The sequence below is a fragment of the Notechis scutatus genome, chromosome 3, assembly GCF_049901735.1.
Source record: "Notechis scutatus isolate UNSWTSFEM ecotype Mainland chromosome 3, rNotScu1.2, whole genome shotgun sequence".
In the NCBI taxonomy this organism is placed as follows: domain Eukaryota; kingdom Metazoa; phylum Chordata; class Lepidosauria; order Squamata; family Elapidae; genus Notechis; species Notechis scutatus.
In genome coordinates this window covers 49,291,855-49,317,606 of record NC_142011.1, presented here as the reverse complement: position 1 = coordinate 49,317,606, position 25,752 = coordinate 49,291,855, and the positions used below count along the sequence as shown (strand labels likewise).

The window sequence follows — 25,752 nt, the reverse complement described above, 5'->3', positions numbered from 1 at the left end:
CAGAAAGCAAGCAGTGGTGAAACTAGAATGCCAACCCCTGGCACCTTTTCTGTTGCTGTAGGCAGCAAAAACAGGCCAGTTGCCTTACCCAGCCACTTTGCTTTTCTGTAAGGAAAAGAGGTTCCTAATCTAACCTATAGGTTTTCATAAACAAGATTTCTAAAAAATATCATATCTTCACGTGATGCTGGATTTAGGGAAGGTGAGTGTACCTGTGGATGTTTTTTATTTTGACATTATAGAATTGTCCCTGCTGCTCACTTCTGAACTGGCTGAATGAGGCTGCTGGGAGTTGTAGTTCAAGATGTGAAAGGCTATAGTTTCCCAACTGTTTCTAGTTGTTTTGAACGCCGAATGACTTTTTACTCTTACTAGAGAAAGCTACATGGGAGCCATTTATCTATCCAGCTCAACATCATCTTCCGTTTTCTCTCCTAGTATCATTCAAATAGTTTGGAAATAAAATAAATTAACATACTTTTATTTAAAATAAAATAATTTCAGCATATTTGGAAAATGTACGATTATCAAAAGACTAGTTTATATTTATGAAAAAGGGATTTATTCCACCCTAGATGTATCAGGCTGAGCATGAAGTGGAGGCCCTTGACTGCAAATAATTCCTAAATAAAATGTCCTTGAAAGACTAAACATATGTTTTGGAGGGACTAATTGTTGATAATTGCTAGCTGGACAGAGCTGCTACTGATGTGACATAATTTTAATTCAATTGTTGGAGATGCAGGGAAAATACTTCTGAGTGAAATTAAAGAGCGTCTGTTTCTTCTCTCTCTTCAGACACAATAGCCAAATATTTTCTTTGTTTTTTATTTTCTGTTCATGTATATATACTCTGTTATGTAAATCTAATATTAACTAGCCAGTTCTTTTATCTCTGTGAACAGATTTTCAAATTATATAGATTGTACAATGCAGACCACTTCCTAATTGTACAATGCAGACCACTTCATAATTCTCATTCTTTAATATAAAAGGAACGGGGTTGGACTAGAGGACCTTCAATGCCCGTTCCAACTCTGTTATTCTGCATTCTGTATTCTGTAACATGAAATCTAAGTCCATGTTTTGTGTCTAGCTGTACAATTTTACCATTGTGTAATCATACAACTCATATTCAGATTTAAGGATTTTGACACATAACCAAACTTAGAAATGGATGAAATTTAAATACTGCATCATGAACCAAACTGAAGATTTAAAGTCAGTGCTCTAAATAAAAGTCCAGGGAGGGAAGAAGCATAGGCGTATTTGTCATGTACTGGAAGTGTGCGTGGGGTGAATGTGTGCATATCCATATGCATGCTTCACTGCCATATTAGTATATGGGAAAAGCTCAAGGGTAACTGTTGTCCAAAATGTGAGAAATAAAAATTAGTTCTAAAAAGCATACCTAGTAGTGATCCCATTGGCCTTGACTAAGCCAATCCTTCTTCCTTAAATCTTTTCTAATTTACTGTAATGCTTTAAATTCATTTTAGCTCTTGCAGATTTTATTTTCTAATCCCCTTCTACGTTTTCTGTGTTTGTGTGTTAATTAAAGTGTAAAAAGCCATATGGAACAATCTCAGGTTCTTCTTCTCCAAATCATTTTATCATTAAATAACTGCTTTTTAAAATCATTCTGGTGCTTATACCTGGGAACAAAATGGTTCATTTCTCTTCATTTAAAAGCTAGGACTGTAGAAATAAAGATACCTGAATAAATTGCCATTACCATGAGCTTTTATCATTTATATGTCTGTAAAATATATTCTTGAAAACTATATTGGTTATTTTAGACACCAAGTAGAAATAATCTCAGATGTTTCCATGAAGGCAATAAGAAAGTCATAAAATCTTTTTTCTCCTGCATGGAGTATGAGTTTTTGTTGGCTTTGAAGTCAAGTGAGACATTATTTCAAAGGAGTCTGTAGAATAGGAATGAACATTATGCTACACATACATTGAAATTTGTGTTTGGGCATGGATGACTATGGTCTTGAATTTTATTATAGCAGCACACAAATTTATCCTTGCCTATTATAGAAGGGGAAAGTATATACTTCTATTTGCTTAAAATTTTTACTATCTTATCTTTAGTATCTTCAGTATCTTCATAACCAAAAGTATAATGAAAATAGATTTATTTACAGATGCTTTATCTAAATGTCTGTGATGAATTAGTGTTACTCAGTGTAATATTAGGTAATTAGTGTTACTCAGTGTAATATTGGTATTGGAAAAAATAAACTAAAATAAAAATACATGAAAAATGGGTTTCCTAAAGGTGTTATTTATAAACATAGAATTTTGTGTTCTTCTTATACCCAACTAATGACAAGTGTCTGATATATAGTATTTCTTAATTTTGTTGTGGCTGTTTTAAGAATGTTAAGTGCTATTTTCTGTAAACTGTTGTCTCTTGCTGAATATACTGGGATATAAATGGAATGAATGAACAAATGCATAAATATATTTATTGTAAAAGTCTTCCTCTTAGCACACAAGTAGGCAATCAAGAACCTTTCAAATATCATGTGATGCAATTTCTATAAACCTTATCCGGTGCCATTGGGTTTGATTTGACAACATCTGGAAATATCTCTACTGTTTGACAACATCTGGAGATACCATCCATACCATTTGAACATTGGAAGAACACTTTCTTGTACTTGGGGGAATAAACACAATTTTGTATCTAGCCTCAATTGCAAACCCAGTTTTCTATCTGGAGCCTAAAAGTATTGGACAAATGAATTAAAATATACAGAACAGCCTGATGTTGCAAAGTTGGAGACTAAATGTGAATTTAAAATGATAGCTTAAAAGAAGACAGCACTTTAAATTCACATAGACAAGATAATTTTTCTGCTTCTAACCAGGACCTAACACTTGCCCAGTTTATCGCCAGTAGTTAAAGAGTTTATTTATTTTCATCTTTCAGTTAAGATGGTACAAAAGTGAAAGAGATTTACATCTATAAATTTGGATATATATATACGACTTACTGATAGGAAATTCTTTCCTATATTCTAGTAAAGTAATATGTAAAGAATATTTGACATATCCTATGTCAAGAAAAACGTATTTTTGGCAAAATATGTTTTAAAAAATTTATTTTATTAAGATAAAATGCTTATGTTAAATTTAATATTCATTGCATAACGTAGGATAGAGAGTAGTAGTAATTTTTATAATTATTAAATTTTCAAGTATTCCTATGCATACTTTTCCAATAAACTCTTTGACAGAGGTTGCTTTCATGTAAGTGCACATAGAGCGGCCATTTTCCTATTATGAATAGTTTAAGTTGTGTCAACCTAATACAATTCTGTAATATATTGATTGTTTTAGATTTCAGTTTTCCATGCAAAATGTTTAGAATAAAACTATCTTATTTTATTCTTTCCAAAAGCAAATGGGGGAGGGGGAGGATTTTTCTGCTATAAATTTTTTATATTTTTCAAATTTTTTGCTGTAAAAAACTAAAAGTTACCTTTAGGCGTTAAAATGGGATGGGGAAAATTCATACCCTTGTTCAGTTCATATCTTCAGTTATGTTAGATCTAAATAGGATGCTACTGATATAATTTATCTACCGCACAATTAATTTCCAGAGTGATCTCCTTATTTTTACTATTTTTAAATATCTGTCTTTTCAGCTCAGATTGATTAAAACTTCTGAAATAGGAGGGGGTGGGGAATGTTCTGTATTTTGAATTCCATGTTAATTGAGACATGGGGTAGAAGGTCAGTGAGTGGGCTGACTTGCCTTGAATATGAGTATTTTTTATTACGATCACTGACCACTGAATTGCAAACAAAAACACATTAAAAAATAAAAGCAAAACAAGATAAAATATTATAATTGGTGGTGGGTTTGTTAGGGTCAAAAGTCTTCCTTATTTTAGAGGTAATAAAATAATGGCTATGTTCAAGAAAATTGAAGTATATGTTCTGATAACAACTGTACATAAAAAACATTAGAAATTTCTAAGCATTTTACCAGGTAGAAGAATTATAAGGCATGTCCCTGTGTCCTTATAGAAGGTACAGTATAACAGGACATGAACTGTAGTTTCAACAGCTCCTTGTTCACAGGGGCACAGTTTCATTTCCTGTAGGACTTAGTTGTACATGTCCTCCAAAACTGCTGTTGGGAGAATGCTGGAATGTTTAAAGTCAGTGTTTTGGAGTATTTAGAAAGTTATGTTGTATAAGTATCTTGCTGATTTGTAAGATGTGACTTGACTGCTAAGAAAAACATTCATAGGTAAAGCATACTGGTCCTGTTGTGCTTCTAGGCCTTTGCTATATTGTTTTACTTTGTTGAGTGCATGCTTATAACCCATCATTAGAAGTGCTTCTGTGGAAAAGCCAAGCTGTTGAAGGTTTTCTGAGATTGACCTAAACCATATTGATTCATAATTGTCTTCAATAAAGAAAGAACTCAAAACCTGTTAGAAAGAACAGTAACTTCATCTAAAGTGCTTTGATGCAGGTCCGTGTATCTGATTTGACTTTAGATAGCCCTGACTCCCTCCTTCATCTAATAATAGAAACACAAATTGTTTCCTTGAATATGGCCCTTAAGAATCTAGAGTAGACTCTTTCAAGAGGAGTAAAGAAGTATAAAGTCCTATCTGGGACAAAAAAGTAGTTATGTTTGAACTTTCAACATTGCTAGGATAGGCTCTATTCCTTTGGTGAAGTAAAAGATTGAATTGTGGCTACTGTTTTTTGAGCATTTGGTATGACATAATTCTGGTGTTCACTGTGTATGCAGGAGCTATGGAAAACTATGCCCAAATATTTAAAAGATTTCACTTGTTCAGTACTTTGACCGTTTATCTCCCAGGTGTGTAGATGGGTCTCTTTGCAAAGATCAGAATTTTAGTTTTACTATAGTTGAGTTCATGTGCTTCCTCAGATCAGTGATTGGCCAGAGCATTCAGAACTCATTTAAGTCCAATTAACATTTGTGACAGGAATATTGTGTAGTCTGCATACCACAAAGTTGCAGTATGTCTGTTTGCTAGGTTTTTTGGGGGTGGGTAATGTTGTAATTTATTTTGTTCATAAATGTACAGATTAAACAGCAGGGGCTATAAAAGTCATCCCTGTCTCTCTCCTCTGTGGTTGTAATATCTTTATTGTAGTTGCGCATAGCATTAAACTTTGATTCTAGAAATCTTATTAAGATTTGAAATAGTAACTGCCTATCAGTAGTAGTATTATTTGGGTTAGTCCATAGCCTTGCTCTGGGAACTACTGTAGATCGAATTTAAACCTAAAATCAATAAATGCAGTATGCAATATTGAACCTGTTTTAGATGTGTATTTTTCTGCCAAGTGTTGAATATTGACTTGTTTTTTGGACTTCTGGTTTAGAGTTAGTGGATAATTGCTTCTAATTAACCCATACTTCATTGTTTCTGATACAGATAAGTGTCTTCTTTCCCCCTTAAAACCCTGAAAGAAGAACCCATTCTGATGGATACCTCAATTAGATTTTCTCTTCTCCCGAAGCAGCATTCATTCTGTAATCTTTTTGATGTCTCTGTAGGAAAGATTATTCATTTTACATCTATTCCATTTCTGCAAATGTTTTGGAACATTTGAAACAAGGTTTTGCTTAATATTTTATACTTTTGCTATAAATCTTCTGTGTATTTCATCTGAAATTTCACGATTGTGATAGAGGGCACGAAGACAGATTATGTTTGTGGTTCTACATCTTCTGTTATTACTTTAAGAGTCAAATGTGTAGACAGAACTTTTCGTGACTGAAGGTTCTGTGGCAGTTGGAAATGGTCATTGGGAAAGAGCAGAAGTCATGGAGATTCTGGTTGCTCCTTGAAACAAATATATACTTGGCAAGATAATTATTTACTTGATATTTAGAAGAGGAGAAGCCCAGGGATATGAGGTGATAAATTTTTGCTGGCATAAGAAAACTGGACCAAATATATGTAGAGCTGTATTGGCAGTTGTATCCATCATTTAACTTAATTTGGATAAGGTATCATTGCAAGTCTCAACCAAATCAGGAGGACTGCAGCAAGACTGCAATAGAGAACTTGAGATATCACCCTGGTATAAAGGAATAATATTCAGAAAGGAGAAATGGCATTTCAAAAAGACATTTTTAGTTGACCATAACAGTTTTGATAAACAAAAGAAAGTCTTTATTCATAGATTAAGGGGACAAGAAATGAAAGGGAAATGTGGCACATGTATTTATTCTTGCTGCTTCAAGAGCTCCATGAGAAGAATATATGCAATGTATTTGAGTAATATAATTGTAATAGATTTTTCTATGAAAAACAGTAATTCATGACAACTTAAGAGTTCTGTAAATTTAAATATACTAATGCTAGTAAAGAGGCAGTTATTGGTGACTACACTAATGTGTCTTCATATATTTAGGATGAAATGTGTGTGAAATGCATGAAAATTATGAAATACGCATATATACAAACCTGTAGTTGCTCCCATTTAAAATTCTAGAGGATAATTTGTGTCCTCGGCTATGTATGCTTGCTCTCAGTGGGAGATCTGTCCACATAGCAAAACCAACTGATCTCTACTCTCCCTTCTGGGAAACTCCAGGCATCCATCAGTCTGTTAATTGCACTAATTAGAGAGTGCTGAGGTGTTAATTGGAAAACCCTGGTATTGTGCCTGTTTAGGGGAAGAAAATGTCAATAAAAATTAATTGATGACTTGGCATGGCATGTGCACTTCACAGGTTAGCAGAGAGTCAAAAGATGTCAAGGCAAATGTTACTGCTCAGATTAAGCAATTGTTAATTAAAAAGTAGCAGTAATTAATATGCCTATTTGCCATTTGCCATATGGTATTGGGTCTCTACTGTAGTAGCCTTTTTTTCTTCTTTTTTTCTTCTCCTGGCTCCTTTTTCATTGCTAAATAAAATGTGTTTGAAATAAACAAATAAGAATAGTAAAATGGAATGGCAGTTACTGAATACATTTATTTTAATTCTACCTAAAAATAACAGTAATTAGATATTCAACTCAGTACTTCAATTAATCATTGTAGGATGAGTGTTTGCTCCTTTCGTGCAAACACTTTTTATTCACTTATGTAGTTACCTTTTCCAAAGAGCTTATAAAGTACTAGTGTTAATTTAACATTGTCATTTTACATTTTATTTGTTTACATGCCTAGCACCAGTTACTTTTTTTTTTTTTTAACAACAAATAGTATTAACATCTTTTAAATCTAGCAGTTCTCATTACTGGTCATATTGATATATCATTCAATACAGATCCAAAATTACAAGAACAACATATTTTTGTGACCATGCATGCTATACTTTGATCATAGATCTTGGCTTAATCATTGGTCATATAATTAACAGAAAAGGGGTGATAATCTCGTAGCTATATTCTGTATCTTCATGGTGCTTCCTTGCAAATGAATCAAAATGGAGCTGCTGTGGATCAATTGCTAAGGAGCATTTTGCACAACAGTTTATAATTGAGGGGGTAAATTATTAATAAATAATTAGATTAATAAATAATAATATATATCCTTTTGGGGCATTTAAAAATTTCATGCTAGATTGCACTATCAAAATAACAGAGTTGAAAGGGACTTTGGAGGTCTTACAATCCAACTCACTGCTCAAGCAGGAAACCCTGCACCATTTCAGACAAATGGCTGTCCAATATCTTCTTTAAAACCTACAGTGATTAAGTACCCACAATTTCTGAAGGCAAGCTGTTCTACTGAGTAATTGTTCTGTCAGGAAATTTCTCCTTTTCTTCCATGAGCTGTCCAGAGCATCCAGAAGTGGAGGTGCTTCAGTCTCTTCTGGAAAGGCTGGGCTTAGAACTCTGGGACGCTCCTCCTCCTCCACGGGACACCTCCCCAGCGTCCCCCAGTTTTAGCTCAGCCTTCGTGGTAAGAAGTTGTGCACTCCCTGACTGCAACGGGTTTCTGATTCAGCTAGTCAAAATTCAGGTTTGCTCCTGGGTTAATTTGGCTTGTAAATTTTTCCCCAATTAATTTGGCGATTTCAAGGCTTGTGGCTCTATTAGGTCATTCCCCCGATCAGTTTGAGAGCAATTCTTTGTGGCTGGCGGAGCCTGCCACTCTGCAGGCAGCCTGGGACGGCCGCTTCAGGCAATTAGATTATCTAATCCCCCGATCGTCTTATCTCTGCGATCTTGGCGGAGTGCTCGCAGCCGCGGCTCACTTCTTCTTGCCGTTTCGACTGACAGGATCATTTATCTGACAATTTAGAGAGTCAGCAGCAGTGGCTCGTTAAACTGCTCAGGCAATTAACATCGGAGATTCTGCCTTCCCGCCATTTTCAATGGCTGGCTTCAAGTTCACGCCTAAATATCACAGGCGCTATTCCCCATTGGTTTCCCTTCTTGGGGACTGGGGGAGGTACCTTCCCACTCCGCTTCCCTGGCATTATTTCTCTTTTATCTTGCTGGCATTGGATAAGCAGGCTAGTCCTTAAACAGGAATTTTTTTCTCTCTCTTTTTGCAATTGCTTTTGGATCATTACATTGGAGTGAAACCGCAAGTGTCATTTCAAACAGCGGGATGTTTTTGACAGGAAAGGATCCATCAGGCCCTGTATAGCTGGTTTCCCTTGTTGGGGACCAGGGATCCAGAATATTTCTGGCTTGGAGCACTTGGGGGTTTCCCTTGTTGGGGACCCTTAGATACAGTTTCCCATATACACAGTTTTACATGTAGATATAGGCACGTATGTGTATGGGTACATATATGTGTGTGTGTATAGCTATATATAGATAGACTTACACTCCTGGAGAAGCATTCTACTTTCAACCACAGGTATAGGCATCACCCCTAAGTACTAATAATATTAATAATAATAATAATTTTTTAAAAAATTAAAGTTAGAGGCACGAGAATCAGTCCTCCACAATGGAAGGTGACAGCGTCTTCCGCTCCAAGACAAATAAGTCCCAAGATAAGTCAGTGGGCCCCAAAAATGCCTCTAAGGCGGCAGATAAGGATGCCCATAGACGGCACCAAGCCTTGGAAAGGCAGTTGCAGAAATGGGCCAGGATGGCTTTGACACAACAATCGGATCAGGGCCCAAGTACATTGTTGGGGCCCTTGGACTTATCCACCCAGCCCAGACAGGCTATTTCTGGACAGCCTCCCGTAGGCATATCTCCTCCAATGAGCACTCCCGGCGAATCCCAGAAGCAACCTTCAGCCCTACGGCCACCGGTTTAAGGCAGGAGGAGAGATTACCTGAGACTATTCCCATTGAAATGAGGCAGTGGATGGAGATGGCCATACAAAAGGGCATTGCGGCTGGAGTTCAGCAATCCATCCGGACCAGACACTTTTTGGCTACTTTGGAAGCAGGATCCCTGTCTGCTCGATCCTTTGCGCATATGATATTGACATCATCAATATCCCTGACATACCAGTCCAGGGTCTTCAGGAGGAGATGGAATTAGATGACCAGGATGTTCCCATGGAGGTGGGGTCGATCCATCAGATGGACTTGGGGTTGTCAGAGGCTGACCCACTAGAACGAGGAATGTCGGATGACGAAGGCCTCATTCCGGACCAACCTACCTTTTCTGGCCTTTTTTGTCTGCACCTCTTTAATGCTTTACTGTTCAAAGCAAAGAACACCGCTAAACTAGGCACATCAAGCCCTCATCCATTGTCAACAGGGTCTCAGGACGAATCCGAGGATCTAATATTCTCACAACCGGCTAATGAGGCAGAAACTATTCCTGTCCCTCATATGTTTGCTGAATTAGTACAAAATCAATGGGCATCAGCAGCATCCTACCCAGCCCCAACAGGGTACGATAAACAATATTATAATTTGGCACCAGAGTTTTCAAATTTTCTCAAAACGCCAGAGGTGGATGAGCCCATTGTGGCACTGGCCTCTTCTTCAACCTTTCTTAATGAGGCCGAGGAAGCCCTGAGACCGGAGGAAAAGAGAGCAGAGTTGGCACTTCGTAGGGCGCATGTTTCTGACGCCTGGGCCATTAGGGCAGCTACAGCTGCACCCTTTTTTACACGGTCCTCCCTACGATGGCTCTTCCACTTGAGGGATATATTGCCGGTGTCAAATGTCAGAGCCCACCAGGACATTGCTAAGATTATTGCAGCGGCAGAATTCTCCGCCGACGCCACATTTAATGCAGTCAAATTCTCGTCTAGAGCCATAGCATCTCACGTAGCAGCACGGAGACTGCTATGGCTCAGACATTGGCAGGCGGATACCAAGCATAAATGCAAGTTGGCATCAGCCCCAATATTGGGGGATAAATAATTTGGCAGTGTCTTGGAGCCCCTGCTTATTGAGAATAGAAACAAGAAAAAAGTGCTTTCCCCTCTTTTTCGGTGGTCTGAAAACAGAACGCCCCAGTCGTTTTGAAGGGGTTCCTTTCGGCCCTACTATCAAGGCCCATTCGTTCCCAGATCCCAAAGAACATCAGGCTACAGACCCAGTTTTAGACAGGATAGGTCGGAATCTTCCGACAGAGGTCAGCGGGGAGGCCAAAACAGAAGAAACTCCAGAGGTACCGGAGGCCGATTTTTTCGTCGCCCCAAGTGAATCCTTGACAGCAGTTCCCATTGGAGGGTGGCTAAAATTGTTTGCTGATCAATGGGACAGATCCACCTCTGATGTGTGGGTCAGGGACTCTGTTAGGTTTGGTTTGGTGCTAGAGTTTCAATCCTCCCTTCTGAACTTTTTCATTAGGAGCCCTAGGTCCATGGACCCCATTAAGAGACCATTGATGCAGGAGGCTATCAATCATCTTCTGCATATTCGAGCCATTAGAGAGGTCCCATCTGAACAACGGGGTCAAGGCTGTTACTCTCTATTGTTTGTGGTCCCAAAGAGTTCGGGGGGCTGGAGGGCAATTCTGGACCTCAAACGTCTGAACAGATCATTGGTTTATCGAAAATTCAAAATGACTACTCTCCAGTCCATTCTGCTCAGCATCAGAGAAAACGATGTCCTGACCTCTATAGATCTGACAGAGGCTTATCTACATATACCAATTAGACCTGCTCACTACAAATATCTTAGATTTTGCTATTGTGATCGGCACTACGAATATATCACCCTACCATTCGGTCTGGCTTCGGCCCCTAGAACTTTTACCAAGGTCCTAGCGGCTTTGGCTGCCTCCCTCAGGATCAAATCTATTTATTTACAATGTTATCTGGATGATATTTGAATGTTCTCATCTTCCAGACATCAAGCAAATTTGGATACCAAGATTACTCTGGAGACCCTTCAAGGTCATGGCTTTTCCATAAATTGGGATAAAAGCCATTTGATCCCTTCAACTAGGTTAGTTCATTTAGGGGCAGTGATAGATACCGTGGAGGGCAAGGTTTTTCTCTCTCAGGACAGGTTGAATAGTATCCAGTCTTTGGCCAGAGAGATCAGAGCCTTAAAGAGGGTTTCCCTGGCAGTTCTGTCTCAACTGTTAGGGAAACTGATTTCTTGTATTTCCATTGTGCCTTGGGCTCGATTCCATTCTAGAGATCTGCAATGGTTCCTGCTACCTTTCCAGCGATCCGGAAGAGCCACTTCCAATGTCCGGATAAAGGTACCACATAATGTTCTCCAATCGCTCCGCTGGTGGTCGTAAAATACGATAAACAAAGGGTGTCCTTTCAAGGAACCTGGCAGGGCAATGATCACAACCGATGCCAGCCTGGTAGGATGAGGAACTTACTTCCAATCCCACACTGCACAGAGAAGTTGGACTATTTCCGAACAATCACAAAGCATCAACCTGTTGGAGCTGCGAGCAGTTCATGTGGCGTTATGCAGTTTTCTACCCCTTTTCCAATTACGCCACGTTCTGGTCTTGACAGACAATATCACAACCAAGGCCCACGTAAACAGACAGGGGGGAACCCACTCCAAACTTCTGATGCTGGAGATGGCCAGGTTGTTCAAGTGGGCCGAGGCCAATCTGCTTTCGCTCAAGGCAGAGCACATAGCAGGGGCCTTAAACACACAAGCGGACTGGCTCAGCAGGGCCACGATAGATCAGACAGAGTGGCACCTACACCCGTCTGTCTTCCAGGAAGCAGTGCGGAGGTTTGGGCAACCGGTGATCGATCTATTTGCCTCTCTTCTCAATGCCCAATTGCCCCGGTATATTTCAAGGTACCCGACTCAGGGGGTGGAGGCCGTCAACGCATTGCAATGTCAGTGGCCTCCCGGACTTCTATATGCGTTTCCTCCACTCCCTGTAATACCCAGGTTGATCCAGAAGTTATTGGAGGAACGAGCGGAATTGATATTGGTCGCCCCTTACTGGTCCAGGCGAACGTGGTTCGCAGACTTACAGGACCTGTCGAGAGAGCAACCTTGGAAAATTCCACCATCGAGGGTTTCCCTCTCGCAAGGGCTGGTACTTCACCCGGACCCACAATGGCTCAGCCTAGCTGTATGGAGGTTGAGCGGAGCCATTTAAGGACCTAACAGATTTCAGAGGATGCTATTGCCACCATATAAGCATCCAGATGGTCCTCAACAAATCGTATATACGAGGCCACGTGGTCCACTTTCTGTCGCTGGTGCCAGGGGTCTAAGATCGACCCAACCGCCCCATCAATAGGACAATTATTGGACTTTTTACAGGAGGGGTTGACCAAGGGCCAAATACTTTAGGCAGACAGGTGGCGGCCTTAGCCTCGGTGATATCCTGGGGTGACCTTCATTCCATCCACATGTCCGCAGCTTTCTTAAGGGTGCTGCAAACTTACGACGTCCTGTAATTCACCGCTATCCCACTTGGGAGTTCAACAAGGTGTTAACCGCACTTACAACTGGCCTGTTCGAGCCTTTAAGAACCGCTAGTCTCAAATTCCTGACATATAAGGTGGTCTTCTTAATTGCAATCACATCAGCAAGGAGGATTTCCAAATTGGCAGCATTGTCAATGAGAAAGGACCTGTGCTTGTTTCATGCAGACAGAGTGGTTCTCAGATTTTATCCATCGTTCACCCCTAAAGTAAATTCAGTCTTCCACAGAGCGCAGGAGTTGGTGCTTCCAAATTTTTGTCTGAAACCATCTCATAGACTGGAGCATCAATGGCATAGACTTGACGTTCGAAGGACGTTAAGCATCTATCTAGACCGCATGGTGGCATTTCGAAAATCTGAGGCTCTATTCCTATCCTTCAACCCATCCACTTTAGGACACAAGGTGTCGTCGACGACCATTGGTAGATGGTTGAGAGCCACCATAGCTAAAAGTTACGAATGCCAGTCCATCTCAGTTCCTAAGGGCATTACAGCCCACTCAACAAGGAGTACGGCAACATCAGCAGCATGGGCCACACGGGCTTCCATAGACAAAATTTGCAGAGTGGCAACTTGGGCTTCACCATCGCCTTTTGTCAGAAATTATAAAATTGATGTCTATGCCTCAGCGGACGCTTCATTTGGCAGAAGAGTCCTGCAGAGGGTCCACAGAGTTTAGGAGTGGATTTCGATCCAGACGGAATCCCTCCCTAAGGACAGCCCAAGCTTTGGTATGTCCCACTTCTGGATGCTCTGAACAGCTCATGGGAGAAAGGGCGTTGGTACTTACCTGATACGCTCGTTCTCTGTGAGCTGTGAAGAGCACCCAGCCCCACCCATTTCTTTCCATCTGGTGGGGTTCCTTTCCGGTCAGGGATCTAGATTAGGTGATGAGTTCCGGACTTTGGCACTCAGTCTTTGCAAAACTGGGGGACGCTGGGGAGGTGTCCTGTGGAGGAGGAGGAGCATCCCGGAGTTTTAAGCCCAGCCTTTCCAGAAGAGACTGAAGCACCTCCACTTCTGGATGCTCTTCACAGCTCACAGAATGGGCGTATCAGGTAAGTACCAACGCCCTATTTCTGTGTTGGTTCTCTCCCTGATTAGTTTCCATCCATTGCTTCTTGTCCTGCCCTCAGATGCTTTGCAGAATGGGTTTGCCCTCTCTTCTCTATGGCAGCCCTTCAAATATTGAAACACTGCTATCATGTCACCCTTAGTCCTTCTTTTCATTAAACTAGACATACCCCATTCTTGCAACCATTATTCATGTTTTAACCTCTAGTCCCCTAATCTCCTTGTTGCTCTTCTCTGCAGTCTTTCTAGAATCTCAACATCTTTTTTTATATTGTGGCAACTAAAACTGGATGCAATATTCAAAGTATGATCAAGGCATTTTAAAGTGCTACTAACATCAGAAAGGATAGTTCTCTTTTTCTTTTCTTTTCTGTGGAATATTTGTATTCTTCTGCCCATATTCTATGAACTAGTACAGTGCCCTGCACCCCAAACCTTTCGGGCACCAGAAACCAGTTCCATGGAAGGAAGTTTTTCCTTGGACCAGCAGGGGCGTACTTTCATGTGCTACATGCACCCCTTTGCTTGTTTGTGTGGCCTGGTTTCTGGCATGTGGTGGACCTATGCTGGTCCACAGACTGGGAGTTGTGGACCCCTGAACTAGTACATAGTGCATAAATAAGAAATTGAAACAAACAATTAAAGCCCTTCATATTTTATATCTTCAGAGATACACCATGGTATGCAAATTGAACCTTTGATTTTTTAGACATGACATGCAGATATACGTTATAATTATAAATATAATTATAAAAATTATTATAAGCTGCTCAGAATTGCCTAGAACCATGAGATGGGTGGCAAACAAATTTGGCAAATAAATAAAATCAAAACAAATTATTGAAAAATAGCTTCTGGTAATCAGACTCCTCCCAGTCATTATACATTGCATAATAGTACTGGGAATAAGACTTTTTTAGTTATCATTTACAGCCTTTTGCTAATATGGCCTATTTAAAAAGCAACTTCATTAGGGTTGTTTTATGATCGTTCTATTTTCATGGTTGTGTGATAAAATGGTTCTTAACAAACTGGAAAAACAGGAATAAGCCTGTTCTTTCCTTTTCTTTGTCCAGCTGTAAACCCCCCCCCCCCTGTTCCTGGTGTTTGTCAGTAGTGGGTTAACTATCTGACATATGTTTCTAAATCTGTAAACAGTTTTTTTTCCTTAAATGCTTTGTAGTATATGGTCTCACTTGCTTCAGTACTTTTTCTCTTTACTTGAAAATTGGTTTTCTCACAAAATACATATGCTTGACAAAAATGGTCAAATGCACAGATGTTTGACAACTGAAAGTAATATGGGAAAAAATCTAAAAAGGAAGAGAGAAAAATCAAATATGCAAGAATAAAAAAGATGAAATGTGTAAGGTTCGCTATTAGTTTTTTGCAACAAATGGTAAAACCTGATTTTAGTAAAACTGTACAACTTGCATACCAATTCTGCAAAGTATAGGCAATTCTGCAAGGTATAAGATGACTCTGGAATGTTCCTGGCAAAACTAGTTGTTTTCCAGGCCGGACAGTGTTTAGCTGCCATCTAAATCCAAAATAATGGTTAATAGTGACTGCTGGTGCTCAAATTAATTTCCACATTGGCTGAAGACACATTGCTTTCATGCAAGTACATATGTCTTGGGATCATAGATATGTCCATACAGTTTTCATTTTAATACATAATAATTTAAAGTAACTGAAACCCTATTTTTAGTGCACGAGGTGCTGCACTTTAAAGCACTTTTCTTTTAATTAAATTCTTCTATATTATGGTAATTATTTCATGCTAATTTTACACCAGAGGAAAGTGGTTACCATGTTGGAAGTATGACCCTCCCTGATAGTGGAAAGTCATTCGCTATATTTTAATTGAAGATATACTGTTTATCCATTTCATTCTGTATTTCCTATTATTGGCAATAACAGCTTTTAATTGAATTGCTACTTATCCACTTTTATCATTAAAAAAATGAATTGCCAGATATTGAATCAGGGACCTTCTACATGTTGACCATGTGCTCTTCTTTTCAGAGTTTATAGAAAATAGCCATGGCACAATGACAATTGTGGTATGATTTTTCAACCTTGTATTTTTCTTCTGGGTCTGCCATGATTGTGATCTTCAGCCAGACATAAGCAGAATAAATAAGCAGTTAGAGAAGAAAATTTGATGCATTACCCATAGCCATATACCCATAAGCATGTCCGTGTATTTACATCCTGCTTGGTTCCTGTTAACTTCATGGAAATGTTGATATTGTTTTCTTGACCAAAATGTAGAAATGGTTTGCCTCTGCCTTGTTTCAACTCTTTTCATCTTTACTTGCTTTCCTATCCATGTATTAACTAAGCCTGAGCCTGCTTAGCTTCAAAATCCAGGCACAGTCAGTTATGTGCTGCCACCTTCTGAAATGCCACATTGTGGGCAAGACAAGGCTCCAGCCCCCCCCACCCCCATCTTGATTTTAAAACATAAGTTTAGCTAATGCCTATACTGGGTGCATTAAGAAAATGCCATCTCCATCTCATACCAATTTTTGTAATTCTATCAATTATATCCATTTTTGTATATAAAAGATGCTTTGAATGATCTATGCTCACACACGAGTCATGTCAATATTCTACATAGAGAGTGAAAGACAATAATTTTTAATTGAATTTACATTGTAGTCTTCCTTAGGTTTTGTAAATGCAAGAAATGCATTAAAAGAACAAGACTTTATACTATTGATGATTATACAGCTTTCCCTTTCTTCAATCCTATGCTAAACCAGAAATGAATGGCTAACAGAACTGATAATTGACTTTCATTGTGGATCTGTCCATTACATATATCCTCATTCAACTACAGCCTTAGATCTAGCCATGGGAAATATAAACAACAGTGCATTTTGTTATAAAATATATCCGAATTGCAGCAAGCCATCCCTTGGAAGATATATTCTACCTTGTGTGAGAGATAATAAGAGAATTCTGTGAGTATTCATGTAGTCGTGAATGTTGTAAAAAAGAGACGAATTTCAAATAAAACATCTATTTAAAAAAAAACTGATGGAAAGGAACAACAAGACTAGTAGAAATATATAAAGTAAGAGAAGTTAAATCGTACATAAATCTTAAGACAATATTTGTTGTGTTTACTGCTAGGTAAAGAAAAATTTTCTTTCTGACAATTGGATTTATACCATGGAGGACAGTTTTTTCTGAACTGAGTATATTATTGTGCAACGTGTAGAGTTAACATGTGCTAAAAGTCAAGTTTGGTTTGCATTTGTTTTTAAAATGTTTTCTATCTTTTTTGATAACTTTGTAACTTCTATGTTCCAAGAATTTTTATTTGATTTCATCTTATTCTTTATCCAGCAATATATTGTTAACTAGAAATGTATATTTTCCATAAAACCAAGTCACTGTAACATTCTGTCTTTGAATTCCCTGGTACAAGTGTGTCATACTGTGTCACTTTGTGTGTACTTGATAGTGTGAGGGGCTACAGGAGGGAATCGACAACTCCACATGGGAATTAATGTCATTCACATATCCTGTGGAAATGACTTTTGAAATGCATATAATCTCAAACATGCAAATGAGAAGCTTGCTTCACCCTGTTTAATATGAATGATAGCTTCTGAATAGCTATTATTACATGCCACATTTCAGCAATTATGTTGTTCCCAGTTTGTCGGTCTATTGTGCCAAAAAAACAAAAGCAAAATCCACATGCAGTAGAAAAAAAAGGATAGTAAAAAAAAGAAAAACCACTCTTCTTCTGCCCCTTTTGCTTTGAAACTTGCTGACTACTTGTCTGATCAGTTCCAAGTGTGGGCTTTGTGCTTCATTTGATCTAGAAAGCAGCAGTCTTGAAGGAAGGATGAGTACTGTTTTTTTTAATAGAGGAAGAAAGTGAAAAATCACAGTGTGCCTGTTTGTTTGTTTTTCATTACCATTAGTTTGAATCTAGATTTCTGAATGTAATTACAATAGTAGAAATTACTCATTGATTGTCACTCAAAATTGGTGATAATCAATTTAAAACAATTGGCATTTCCTCCTCAGAAGATATTACCTAGTTGAGTAATGAAATGTTTGTAACAAAACAACCAAGCTTAGAGGACACTGAGGATCCCACAGTTCAGCCCTGAGCTACAAATTTTCTATCTCCTCCTTAAATTTCAATTTGCTAGATTACTGAAATACTTTGAATACATATTTGAGTCTGCTTTCACTTTGTAGATGAATAATTCATTTTAGTAGTGGCAGAGGAAATAGTGATCATGATTAGAATACACCTTCAAGAGTTTCAACTTCGGAACATAAACAGCAGCCTAGCAGTACCTCCGAAGGACTTCTTTGAAGCTCTCTTCTCTCCCAGCCTTCATATATTAAAGGCATACTGGTACCAGCTGCTGGGACTTATCCAGAGACAGTTCTTATGATAGACAAGTGTTGCTGGGTAATTTACTCAGCGAGTAATCATTTTACATTCTTGTTCATCTCATGATACTGACTGTGGTTTGAACTGAGGACAAAGCTCCACACAAATTACTTTCAAAATTATTAGTCTGAATATCCAGGACAACTAAAAGTAAAATTTCCAAAATCTTCTGCACTGTATTTTGCATTTGAGGATCTGGGTATTTTGCTTTGCTGAGAGGAGAGTGGGAGAAATGTTAGATTGTTATTGTCCAACCATCTAAGAAAGCTTTATCTTTCATGCATTCAAACTGAGAAGTGTATTGCCCCATCCCAAGCAGTGGGAGAATAGCAAGACTTTATGGGTCTTGCAATAATGAAGATTGTTGTCTGTGTACAGAGCTAAGTGAGACAAGAAATTGATGATTGGGAATGGATATTATTCTAATTTTGCCATGGGGTGCTGGCAGCATGAGGACAAGCAAGTTTGCTTTTTGTTTCTCTTCATTCTAAGCCCTAATGTAGTTGAGAGGAAGGATTGACAGACAGAGGTAGGAATGACTCCTTTTCTCCCCCTGCTTCCTAGTTTTTAAAAGTTGTAATGGAGATTGTCCTTTTACAGTTTTAATACATAAAACCTTATTGGCATTATTTAATGTTGAAAATTAAAATTGGAGGGTATTGTAAAATTGGAGGATAATGTTGAAAATTAAAATTGGAGGATATTCTGAACCTTTCTATAAAGGGTGGAAGTAGAATTACTCTCTGTTACTATATTGGAGAATTCAAGTATGACAGTCTTTCCTAATAATGAACTCACATGGTGCTAATGGTTTGGAGAAGTGAGCAATCTTTCCCACTGTTGACCTCTTTATGCAGTTTATATAGTCTCTTGCAGTTTTTGAATAGAAAGGTTTTGAGAGCCAGTGTGGTATAATGGTCAAATGTTGGACTGTGACTGGGAAGATTCAGACTCAAGTTTACTTTTAGCCATGGAAACTTTCTGGTGAGTTAGGATATGTCACATTCTCCCAGCCGAGCCCACTGAATAGAATTGATCATGGAGGACAGAGGAATTGGAACAGAGAATGTTGAGTAAGCAGCTTTGAGCTCATTGAAGAAAAGTGGGATACATATTTAACAAATAAATGAATATCTTTGTGTCCTGTGTCTGGAAGAGTCATGTATCTTTGCTCATAATTTGTGTGTGTGTGTGTTTTTTCTCAATTCTTTGTCTTCACAAACATTTTGTGATCTAGAAATTGTAAACTTTCCTAACTATTCTGCTCTCCAATTGTATTGGCATGCAGTTCTTATCTCCACTAGCACAGTGATAGTGGCATATAACTATTGGAATAGTTTCTCACAGGTTTTAACCTAACATTTTTAATATGGTATTGCTTGTCTCTAATGAAACTTTGAATTAAACAGCTGTAGCAACATTTTTTATGATAGATGATTTTCCAGCTTTATTCATTTACTTTTACTGCCTATGCCCAGCATCTTTCCTACAAAGTGTCAGTAATATGAGAGAGTGAGTTTGGTTCTAGAGGTCCTTTTAGAATAGTTTCCTAACTACCTCATAGTGTCTATGAAGAAACTATGTGTGTGCTTTCAGATTGTGTGTGTGTGTGTGTGTGTGTGTTCTTTCAAATCAGTGTTTCTGGAGACTGTCCCTGCAGTTTTCTTGTCAAGGCTTTTGAAAGTGGTTTGCAGTTGACTTGTTCCTAGGGCTATGAGACAGACTGGCCCAAGATCATCTAGCTAGTTAAAGTAGAACTAGAACTCACAGGTTTCCAGCTTCTAGCCTCATGGCTTTTACCCACTACACCAATTTGGCTCTGCCTAATTTGAATACTGTCTACAAATAGGCCTTTTTAGGATATTTGTTAGAAAAATTTTAGATTACCTACAGATGCCTTCAATCAATCACTTCCTCACTGGTTTACATCCAGAAATGTTCCTGTACAAAGAATGAAGGCAAATATATGCTTCCCAGGATAATGTTGGGAGGATCCAATCTGAGTCAGTCACTGGGACTAGAGGTTTAATCTTCCGAGCTTTTAGACTCAATGATGGAACCCATCATCAGACAACTTATTCTGTGAGTAGTATTTATGTGGTGCCTGGTTGTGTATGACTTTTTAGTTGTTGATTAGGTTCATGGCTGGTTATTAAGTTGTTGGCACTTGTTTCCTTGTGCTGCCAGTCCTTGGTTCTAAAGTACCTGATAAGCTGGTGGTAAATCAGTGTTCCTGTTGACTGACAAGGGCATGTTTCCCAGGCTTCAACCATTTTCCTGGCTATTTTTGTACCCACTCAGCCAACAAACTTAGTAGCTCTGAAATTGAGTTTATGGCCATGTTCATCGCAATGTTCCTATACAATTTGCACATATCAAACAGTAGTTGTGCATTAGTGCCTGTACTTGTTAACAATGCTTGAACACAATGCAAATGAACAACGCTCTGTCTCTGTATTAATTTGCATTGAGAAGTTGGTTTTTACTCTGTAAATTTTCATGAGGTGGTGGTTCTCATTGTATTATACTACTGCTATATAAAGTACTCAGTTCTTTGTTCGAAGTAGTTCAAGAGCAGATTAGTACCTAATGTATATAATTTATTATGCCAATTGCTGACTTGGGGATATTGGTGTTTGTACTTGTCTGAAAATAGTTTATGATCTCCTTGTTAATTATAATAAATGTTATATTGTCTATTTCCCCTTTGCTATGGAATGAAAATTCTATTAAAAGATTTGTGCAGCATTTGCACTTAATATTATATTTCCTTATATATGGATATTGGCTGGTTTTATCTCTTTTTTTGAGGGGAAAAACAGATGCAAATATAAAATAAATAAAATAAAGTAATGATTTTATTTTATTAATCAAATTTATATAGCCACCTATCTCAACGAAGGCAACTCTGGGTTTTGCACAACAACAATATAATAATAATTATTTCTTGATGACATAGGATTATCCAAGTTAAAGAAAAGATAGGAATAAAATTAATGTTTAACACATGATAAGCACATGATATTTGCTCAGGCATTTGTTAACTAGCACTACAGAAAAGGGGCAGTTTTTTTCAAAGATTTTTTGAAGCATCTTATTGATTTCAGGTGAAATTGTCATTTCTTCAAAAAAAATTGTAATTACTGGAGAGCTGGATTAATATTATGATTAAACTGATAGCATCATCAATTCACACTTACATGTTTGTTTTACAATTTGCTATATCTCTGTCAAAGAACTTTATACGAGAGATTTCTTGACATCGGAATGGGACAACTTGCCATGCTCAACTCACCACAGCCAACTCTTTGCAGCCAACATACTGTGGGACAACTTGCCACAGCCAACTCATCATAGGGCAACTCCCTGTGGGACAATTCCACAATTTTATTTAATCATTTAAAATAATTAAAAATATTTTTGTCATTAACACTTCATTTTGTCCCACCTTTTGCATCCTTTCTTTAACAATTCTATTCCATTATTTCTTTGATATTACTGTAACTCTCATCCTGTGGCGAGTTGTCCTGCAGTGAGTTGGCCATGGTGAGTTGTCCCACAGTGAGTTGGCCATGGCGAATTGACTGCGACAGGTTGGATTCACTGAATTATCCATGATGAATTGGTCATAGTGAGTTGGCTGTGGCGAGTTGTCTAGATCTTCTTGACATCACTGTCTTCCATCTGTAACATCCTGAATTTCCCTTTCTCATAGCAACACTATTAAGAAAGGGAAAAATAGCTAAAGTGATGTATTTGATTGGTAATGGTTTTATTAGCAAATGGGTCAAAAAACTATATTTTAAATTCAAAAATAGTGTATAAATCTTATTTTTTGAAATACAACTACACATCTCCTTTGCAAAGAAGATAAAGGAATGAAACATCACTTATTAGAATGCTATCCTCAATCATAATTTAGAACCTGCAGTTCATATCTTTGCTCAGATATCTTGTCATTTCTTTCTTTATAAAGGTGCTGCTAGCAAGTCATGATGGTTGAATCAGCCTCAGAGACAATACGTTCTACTCCCTCCGGTCAAAATGGTGTCAGCAGCCTAAACAATCCAACTGATGGAGGAGGAGGAGGAGGTGGTGGCGGTGGAGGAGGAGGATGTGGAAGAGAGGGAGGAGCCAGTGGAGAAACTAATGGAGAAATGAGCCCAGTAGAGCTCCTCCACTTTCAGCAGCAGCAGGTACTGTGGACTTGATGTTTTCATTTTATTTCTTTTCATATTTTTTTCATTTCCCTTGCTCATTTCTCTTCAGTTAAGTAGGTCTTAACTTAGGAATATTGCAGATAATGGAAATGGAAATAGAAAGTTATAAATCAGGTGAAGAACCTGAATATGGTAGGTCCCACATTATATTTGTTTTCTTACATTCATAAACATGTTACTCTTAAGTCCTGGGTGAGAAGAATCGTTCTCATGGCACTTCTTTGTTGATGTGTCTGATATTTTTAACAGAAACATTCATCCATGGGGGCTATTTCATTGCATCTGCTTACTAATAAATCTTGCTAAAATTTTAGGATTTAAGGTACGATCCTGGTGCATGATTGTTCCTTAAGTTGTTCCCCTGTATAGTTCAGAAGCCATATGTTGGCATCCTTAGAAATACTACTTTGGTGACAAAATAAAAAGGGAATTCAAAATGGCAATAAACACTCTAGAAATATGCTAATACTTCCCTCATTTTTAATTTATAAAAGCAGTTGTGAGTTTAGTTATATGTTTATGCTCTGTATCTCTATGCTTGGTTTCATTAAAACTATTGTTCAACTGTTAGCTGTTGTGCTTCTTCAGTTTTGTTTAATAAGTTTTGTAAAGCCTAAAGTTCCTTTCATTTCAGCCATTATAGTCAACAACTTATTAAGCATTCATTAGTACATATTTGAATGATTATTTTATAGGTGAAGATATGAGCAAACATTAATCTGAAATGATGCTTCATGTTTTAAAAGGCAGTGATAATAACTATGTTAATAATAGCCTATCCTAACAGATCTAATGTAACATAACACATCAAGAAAACATGCATATAAAAATATTGTACATCTAAACCCTGTTCAGTGCATAATCTGATATTTGTGTTCCCTCCATCATCCAACTCTTATATTTCTTCACTTACTTTTAGATATCTCTATAAATACAGAGGCAGTTACTGTATAAAGTTCATGAACATTTAATTGCCTTATTCTGAACACTTATTAAGTATAGAGTTGATGGCACTTCATTTGTAAATGCCATATTGTCTATCCTTAAACTGCTTTTTAAAATAAAATGTCTGGATTGGTAATGTATAGAGTTGATGGCACTTCATTTGTAAATGCCATATTGTCTATCCTTAAACTGCTTTTTAAAATGTCTGGATTGGTAAAGTTATCATTTTTATTTTTATTTTATATATTATACACACACACATATGTATATACATGCATACATACATTCATACATAACATAAATCTTGACCACCTATCTCCCTCCAATTTCCCCAATTTCTTACTTGCTCAATTTACCATTTGTATAAAAATGAAAGCGAAGGCTGCCCCAAAAGAAGATTGCCAAATAAGTGAAGATTCCACCAATAGAAAATGCTACCTGTCATCTCAACCATTTAGAGCGATAGTAAGCAACTTCTGCTTGCAACGAAAATGTTGTAATGCAACAGTTGTGTCATTTGGTGTAGTTGCAGCCAGACAAGGTCCAAGCAAAATCCTTCAAAGGATTTAAAGATTATTTGAATAACTTGCAATTAAAAAAACCTCTGTTCATTAGCAGTCACTCATGGCATCACAAACAATAAATATATTAAAACATATTCACGTGTGTTCCTAGGACATCATAAATATAAAGAAGAATTTGCCATTCCAGTGGCTAATTTTGGAATATTTTTTAGCACAGTTGGGGAGATATTGTTAAAGTTCTGTTATCCTGCAGCTCTATCAACTATATAAAGATAGACCAAGTATCATTTGCATTTATTGTTTCTTATTGGAATTCTTGAGGACAGCTTGTTGTTTGTCCATACATCTATCCATCCATTTACCTTCTCTCCAAGCCAACTCTAATAGCACTTGACACTGAATGCCTGCCAGTGTAGTTCTGCATTACACAATTATACATGGTTGTTATATTGCTGTGTATCAGTTGTTTTGTATGCTGACTCTTCTGTTAATTTTGCTTTGCCTGCACATTTGAAAATGACAGTCCCAGTGATTCTAGAAGTGTTTGTGAAGTAGTGTATACTTGCTACATTGTTTATTAGGCATTCAAAATGAGTAGGGTTCCCAAACAAAGTGTTCTACCTACCAAGCACAACTTCATCTTATCTATCATAGGAAGAATATAATCAATCAGGAAAATAGTTGTCAAAATTTTCAAATATATACATAACTTATAGCTTAGTGAGATAATTAGTGTCTACATATAGAAATGCACTTAAACATGTCATCCAGTTAATTCTTCTATTAGCTGACTCTGAAGTTGGCTTGAAAACTGTAGTTTCTCAATAAATTGGACTGAAGTTGCAGAGTTCAATACTTGGGACTGATTCACTTTAGCATTCTTATTAATAAATTGGATAAATAAGGGGAGGAATTGCTTATCAAATTTGCAGGTAATACAGAACTGGATAATTAGTTTAAAAGAGGGGTCCCTGGGCTGCAGTCCACTGCCGGGCCATGAGCCTTTCAGAACTTAGCCGTGGAACTGGTAGGTGCGTGTGTCCTCACACGCATGCATGCATCCCCACTCTTGCAAGCAGCTGGTGAGTTCGTCCGTGCGTGTTCCATTTGCACAGAACCATCCCCTCCCCTCCCCCCACACCCACCAGCCCGCAAAACTAAAAAGATTGGAGAACTCTGGTTTAAATGACAAATGACTCAAAATGGTCTTGATTTTTTAGTGTAATGAACTCCCTATTGTCCAAGAGGAATTGAAAGCTTTTCACATTAAAAACATAATACCATCCACAGTTATAGGATATAAAAGAACTGATTTGTTGCTAATGTATATGAAACATGTATTGGAATTATTTATTCTCTGACTCAATATATAGCCTGTTTTTATTTGAATGAGCAGAGTGGAATTGCTGCAAAAAAAAAAAAAAAATAGTTCCACTATATTCTAAATTAATCAGATTCCACCTTGAGTAGGTTGTCCAGTTCTGATAAAGAGTTGGGAATGTTTAGTTTTGAGAAAGATGACAAAGGGAGGCCATGATAGCATTCTTTTATATACTTGAAGGGTTGTCACATACAAGAAAATCTTTTTTATTCTGTCTGTATTCAAGATATAGAATAATGGTCATTTGATTACAGGAAGCAGCTTCTGATTGAATACTAGGAAAAACTTTCCAATAATAATAATAACAATTTTATAGTAGAACCAATTATTAAAGGTGATAAGATATATTTGCTGGA

The 25,752-nt window shown here is 37.7% G+C and overlaps 1 protein-coding gene across 12 annotated transcripts in view; it reads left to right on the top strand.

Annotated features, from left to right (window-relative positions):
* FOXP4 (forkhead box P4) overlaps nucleotides 1–25,752 on the top strand; it is a 168,553-nt gene that overhangs the window by 32,168 nt on the left and 110,633 nt on the right. For 11 of the 12 annotated variants that reach the window (XM_026680337.2, XM_026680339.2, XM_026680343.2 and 8 more), the window contains exon 2: nucleotides 22,303–22,522. In XM_026680337.2, coding sequence (XP_026536122.1) covers nucleotides 22,319–22,522 — 204 coding nt within the window. In that variant the 5' untranslated portion in view covers nucleotides 22,303–22,318. Of the gene's footprint in view, nucleotides 1–20,259; nucleotides 20,409–22,302; nucleotides 22,523–25,752 lie in introns of those variants that run through there. The other variant, XM_087959790.1, reaches the window with a different exon arrangement.